The 6,467-nt window shown below is 36.8% G+C and overlaps 1 protein-coding gene across 6 annotated transcripts in view; it reads left to right on the top strand.

Moving 5' to 3' along the window:
• Positions 1–5,834, top strand: part of LOC107618653 — a 13,733-nt gene extending 7,899 nt beyond the window's left edge. Inside the window, exons 1-8 of one of the 6 annotated variants that reach the window (XM_021112395.1) lie at positions 635–1,714; positions 2,770–3,485; positions 3,616–3,854; positions 3,941–4,143; positions 4,233–4,325; positions 4,418–4,519; positions 4,634–5,035; positions 5,609–5,834. In XM_021112395.1, coding sequence (XP_020968054.1) covers positions 636–1,714; positions 2,770–3,485; positions 3,616–3,854; positions 3,941–4,066 — 2,160 coding nt within the window. In that variant the 5' untranslated portion in view covers position 635 and the 3' untranslated portion in view covers positions 4,067–4,143; positions 4,233–4,325; positions 4,418–4,519; positions 4,634–5,035; positions 5,609–5,834. Of the gene's footprint in view, positions 1–634; positions 1,715–1,791; positions 2,574–2,769; positions 3,486–3,615; positions 3,855–3,940; positions 4,144–4,232; positions 4,326–4,417; positions 4,520–4,633; positions 5,036–5,608 lie in introns of those variants that run through there. The other 5 variants (XM_021112394.1, XM_021112396.1, XM_016320770.2 and 2 more) reach the window with 5 other exon arrangements.

Consider the following 6,467-nt stretch of genomic DNA (forward strand, 5'->3'; position numbering starts at 1 on the left):
CAGAGGCGTTGAGGTGGCATGATGAGCAGCGTTTGAAAGACGGTTGCATAAGGCACCCTGCTAATGGTCAAGCATGGAAAAACTTCGACAGTCGGTACCCAAACTTTTCAAAAGAACTTCGCAATTTGAGGCTTGGGTTGGCAAGTGACGGTTTTAATCCTTTTCGAACTATGAATGTGTCACATAGCACATGGCCAGTTGTCTTAATGGTGTACAATTTCTCCCCTTAGATGTCCATAAAGTTAGAATACTGCATGCTCTCTTTACTCATACCTGGACCTTGTTCACCAGGAAATAATATTGATATTTTTTTGCAACCATTGATCGAAGAGCTGAAGGAGCTATGGGTGTCAGGGATAGATACATATGATTCTTTTAAGAATGAAACTTTTCAAATGCATGCTGCACTTCTTTGGACAATCAATGATTTTCCAGCGTATGCCATGTTGTCCGGTTGGAGTACCAAAGGGAAGTTGGCTTGCCCATGTTGTAATCATGATACTTCTTTTTGTTATTTGAAACATAGCCAAAAGACAGTTTACATGGACCATAGGAGATTTTTGCCAGCTGATCATGCATGGAGGTCTAACAAGAGATCTTTCAATGGAAAAAATGAATTCAGGGGTCCACCACGAATGTTAACAGGTGAAGAGGTTCTAGATAAGCTAAAGTCAGTAGATAATGCCCTTGGGAAGACGCAAAGCAAAAGTAATGGCCAATGGAAAAAAAGATCAATATTTTTTGAGATACCATATTGGCAGCATTGTATGCTCAGGCACAACCTTGATGTAATGCATATAGAAAAAAACATAGTCGATAGTATAGTTGGTACTTTATTGGATATTCCTGGAAAGACGAAGGATCATGCAAAGGCTCGTTATGATCTTAAGGAGATGGGCATTCGAAAGAATCTTCACCCAACAAATACGAAGGATGGCAAAAGAACTAAACTTGCCAAAGCGTGCTTCTCAATGACCAAAGGAGAGAAATCCATTTTTTGTGGTGTATTGAAGAAAACAAAATTTCCTGATGGAAGTGCTTCAAACATTTCTCATTGTGTACAACAAGAAGAGAGAAAGCTTTACGGTTATAAGATTCATGATGCTCACTTCATGTTGCATTACCTGTTGCAAATACCAATCAAGAGCATTCTCCCAGATCATGTTGCTGTTCCTCTAGTTCGCTTGTGTTCCTTTTTTCGCCGGCTATGTCAAAAGGAAATATCTTTAGAAGAGATTTACGGTCTGGAGTCAAAGATTGTGGAGACTTTGTGCCAGTTAGAGAGGATTTTTTCCCCTATCTTTTTTGATATAATGGTTCATTTGCCTATTCATTTAGCTAATGAAGTAAGGTTAGGTGATCCCGTCCAGTTTCGTTGGATGTATCCGATTGAGAGATACATGTGCACACTAAAAGGGTATGTTCGCAATAGAAGTCGTCCGGAAGGATCAATTGCAGAGGTTTATTTGGCTGAAGAGTGTTTAACTTTTTGTTTAAGATATTTGCATGAGGGAGTGAAAACAAGATTCAACAGAGTATCTCAGAATAATGATGAAGGCACTTTAACCAAAGATCCTGATTCAAATTTGTTCACAAACAAGGGAAGTCCATTGGGTGGAAAAAAAGGACAACTAATTATTTTGGACGAGAAGTCACTCCTTCAAGCTAATGCATATGTATTGAACAATTGCGTTAACGTGGAGCCTTACATGAGGTAAAATTTCACGTCTCATTTCTTCTATTCTTTAGACTAATTTGGTAGTATTACATAATAATACACATCCCTTGTAGAGAACATGGTGAGCAACAAAAGCAAGCCAAGAAGAAGCGAAAGTGGAATGTTGTTAAAGATCAAAATGAAGACTTTATAGCATGGTTTACAGGACGTGCCATGAAGGATGATGTTCCCGGTTGGATACGACAGTTGTCTAAGGGTCCAAATAAAGTTGCAAAATCTTTTTCTGCTTATGTCGTCAATGGGTACAGATTTCATACTAAGCGGCGAGAAGTGATGCGAAAAACGCAAAACAGTGGTGTCACTGTGGTGGCTGAAACTACAAGCTTTGCTAGTGTTAAGGACAAAAAACCAATCAAGGCCAATATAAGATATTATGGTAGAATCATTGATATTGTTGAGTTAGACTATTATAGCCAATTTAAAGTTGTGTTATTTAAGTGTGAGTGGTTTATGGCTGAGGAAGATAATTATGGTTTGACATACGTTCATTTCAAGAAAAGATGTTACCAAGACGAACCATTTGTGTTGGCAAGCCAAGCACACCAATGCTTTTATGTGAAAGATCCATATATTCCCCAAAAGCATTATGTGATGAAAACGGTTCCAAGAGACTTGTTTAACATGGGTCTCCAATTACAGTTTGACCCTAACATAGGAGAGCCACATAAATCTGCGAATAGTCCGATACCCTTAAGTGAAATTGGTGAGGTAGACTTGGTTAGACAGGGTGTGCGACCTATTATTGTTGATGTGACACCGAACAAGATCAAACCTAAAGACAAAGAAATAGAGTCTGATGAGTTTGACAGTGATGCTGAAATTTAGTGAGTATAAGGTGTTGGAAAATGTTGATGCTTTATTTGTTGAAATATGTTGATATTTAATTTTTCTTCCCTTTTGCATTCATGTATATTGATGCTTTATTTTATACTCTCTTGTTGCAACTAAATTATGTTGATATTCTCTTTGATCTCCCTTTTTTGCAATTGAATTAACTTGATGTTAATTGAACCTCTCTTTTTTGGATACAGGATGAACAGTGAAGGAAATCCCAAAAGAAAAAGGCTAAGGACCCTATCACAAATAGAGTCACAAAGAAGTCCCTTGAAGATGATGAGTCTAGTAAAAAATTCAGGAAAAATTCAATTCACAAGTGCTTATGCATTGCTGAAACAATTTCAAATCAAAAGGGAACATGTTTTAGCTGTATGTGGGGATAGTAGCAAACATGAGACAAGGAAAAAGGGCAAGATGTCAACAAAGAAGGTGACAAGAGTTGACGATGAAGGTCAAAGCAAAATGCCAACCAAGAAGATAACAAACAACAAGGATAAGGTGATCAATGAAGATGAGGGTCAAATCAAGATGCCAATGAAGAAATCCAAAGAAGAAGATCATCTAGTCAATATGAAAGCCAATGAACATGAGGCCCTAGGTGGGAAGAAGCTGACTAGGAAGAAGGTGCCAATGAAGAAATCAAAGGTAGAAGATGGTAAAGCCAATATGAATACCAATGACGGTGATGGTCAAAGCAAGAAGCCGACCGATAAGAAGATGCCAATGAAGAAATCAAATGAAGAAGATGGCAACGAAGAAGAACAGAAGATTGAGTCTCTTATCCCAGCTATGACTCTAGATGAATTCTTCGAAAAATATGGGATATCATTGGATGAAAATGATGAAGAATATGAATATGATTATGATGATCACAATCCAAGTGTTGGAGATAGTAGTGACAGTCAACACAGTAATGCTTTTATCTCTAGTTTCAATAGCAAATAGTGAAAGACACCAACCTAATTCTTTTATTTAGTCTACTCTTTTATTCATTAGGTTAGTATTCTTGTTAATATTCTCTAGTAATGACATGAAAATAGGTACCAAAAAGAAAAAAGCTCGTGGTCCCACCCAACTCAAGCATATTCATGCCATGGAGACACAAATAGAGTTAACATGGTACAATGACAAACCCATAGGCCCAACAAAGACACAAGTTCAATTATTTAGTCGGTTCTTGGGCACACTTGCAAGAAACTCTAATTTGGTCACCTTATTATATACTAATTGGCAAGCTGTGTCTAGGGAGACTAAAACTTCAATGTTGGATTATGCAAAGGTGAGTAGATCATTCTCCTTTTTAAATTATTTACAAATAGGCTTAGCATGTATGGTAAAATAACATATTTCGTTATTTCTTCGTAGTCTAAATATAACATTCCTAGTGATGCTGAGCCTTGGGTGATAGATACCATTGGAGAGTCATGGAAGCAATTTAAGAAACGCATAAAAAATGTCACTATACACCATACAGCTCATTCAGAGAGATGATGAAAAATTGTCCAATGATTGTACCTGAACTGCATTTTCGAAAATTAGTTCAGTTTTGGAGGCTTGATATCAGCAAAGTAAGTTATTTTCACAACTTTCTTGGCTTTAATGATGGTATCATGTATTTAACTAACTCTATGTATTTTTACATTGCAACAAAATGTAGGTTATTTCTGACATAAATCGTGAAAACAGATCCAAGCAAAAATGGAATCATCGAATGGGTCCAGTTAGTTTTGAGTTAGTACACGCTGAATTGGTATTTTTTTGTGCTTTGCATTTAAGTATTTTTGCATCTTTCATGTCATGAAGAGTGTTTAAGTTAGTCACATGTTGGTGGTTTCTCTGTAGCGTGCAAAGGAGGACAACGAAGATCCATCACAAGCTGAGATGTTTGTTGTAACTCGTACAAACAAAAAAGGAGAGACTGATTCGGGAACACAAGAGACGATTGTGAGTTGTCCAATTTCTTAGAAAAGTACACCAAACCAGAAATGTGTTAGCTATTTTTTTATTTTGAAGCATTTGGGTGCATGAACTTATTTTGGTCCTATTTGTGTGTAATAGGATCATATTCAAAATTTGAAACAAGCAGGATACAGTGATGATGACGCAGTTCAAACAGTTCTCGGAAAGGAAAGACATGGTAGAGTTCGTTTCTATAGTCGATCAGTCACAAAATCCTCTCTTAAAAAGGATAAGCAAATCCGACAAATGCAACAACAACATACTGAAGTGGTTTCAACTATGGAGAAAAATCAAAATAACTTAACTTCCAAGTTGGATGGTTTAACAAACTTGATTAAAATGTTGTTGCAACAAGTCAATCCTGGTATGAGTGCAGAACAAGTGCAAGTAATGATAGAAGCCGCCCAACAATCTCCGCCTGATGCGAGTAGTGCACCAAATGATGCGCGGCGAAGCATTCCTCCTTCACTTGGATCAAACCATGTATCAAAGGATTTCGAAGTAAGTGTTGTTCAAAATAAGTAGTTAAATTAAGAGTATGGTTTTGGTACTTACTAAGCTGATTGGCTAAACCATTATATTTTTTGTTCTAAACTTTAATTGTTTTACTTTTTATATCTTGTGCTCATCTTTATTAACTTAATTCCTCTTTATTGATCCCTCACCACTCACAAGGAAAAAAACTTAAGATATTTTCACTAAGTGCATGCAACATTTAACCCTTAAATGATGGGCTACCGTAAAGCAAATAAGCATTTTTTTTAACAAGTTGAAGGCTAACAAGTTTGGTACCACATAGAATTTAGAATTTTTTTTCAACAATTGTTATTTAGGTTTGTCACTTGTGTTATAGGTAGGTCTATATTAATTGGACTTTGTTGTTTACATAAAGAGGGACATGTATGTATAAGTTTTGGCTAGATTTTCTTTTTATGTGGCTCATCAAAGCAAATACTCCTTGCTGTTTAGTGGTTGAAATTTTAAAGTTAATTGACTTATTAAACTTTGCTGCATATGTACTGCATTATCAAAAGCATTTTTGCTCTATTTTAACATGTTTATTTCTTTTGCTAGCAGGAAGACATGATGTGAAGAAAATATGTTCCATACAAATATGACATGGGATGGGTCTTACACTTTAGTTATCTAAATGTAATTTTTTGATGTGTTCTGTACTTTTTGAAAAGAGACTTTACTCGGTATTACATGTAATTGGATACATTACACTCTATTTTGATTTCTGTTGTTTAGACTAAAAATTAAACATATTTAGTTTATAATGAAACTTTTATGATTTACATTTCTTGTTTTTAGATTTATTTTGGGATTATCATTATTTTGAGATGTGATTATGCTTTAAAAAAAATTAAAGCTCATAAAACAAAACAGGCTATGGTCACCATTTTAAAATAGGGTGACCATAGATAACCTATGGTCACGGCCAAAACCGTGACCATAGATAAGGCTATGGTCACGGTTTTGAGAAGGGGTGACCATAGAGGCTATGGTCACGGTTTTAAAGAGGGGTGACCATAGGCTCTATAGTCACGGTTTTGAGGAGGAGTGACCATAGAGGCTATGGTCACGGCCAAAACCGTGACCATAGATAAGGCTATGGTCACGGTTTTAAGGAAGGGTGACCATAGAGCCTATGGTCACGGCCAAAACCGTGACCATAGATATGGCTATGGTCACGGTTTTGAGGAGGGGTGACCATAGAGGCTATGGTCACGGTTTTGAGGAGGTGTGACCATAAAGGCTATGATCACGGCCAAAACCGTGACCTTAGATAAGGCTATGGTCACGGTTTTAAGGAAGGGTGACCATAGATATGGCTATGGTCATGGTTTTAAGGAGGGGTGACCATAGGCTCTATGGTCACAGCCAAAACCGTGACCATAGATAAGGCTATGGTCACGGTTTTGAGGAGGGG

The sequence above is a fragment of the Arachis ipaensis genome, chromosome B09 (assembly GCF_000816755.2).
Source record: "Arachis ipaensis cultivar K30076 chromosome B09, Araip1.1, whole genome shotgun sequence".
In the NCBI taxonomy this organism is placed as follows: Eukaryota; Viridiplantae; Streptophyta; class Magnoliopsida; order Fabales; family Fabaceae; genus Arachis; species Arachis ipaensis.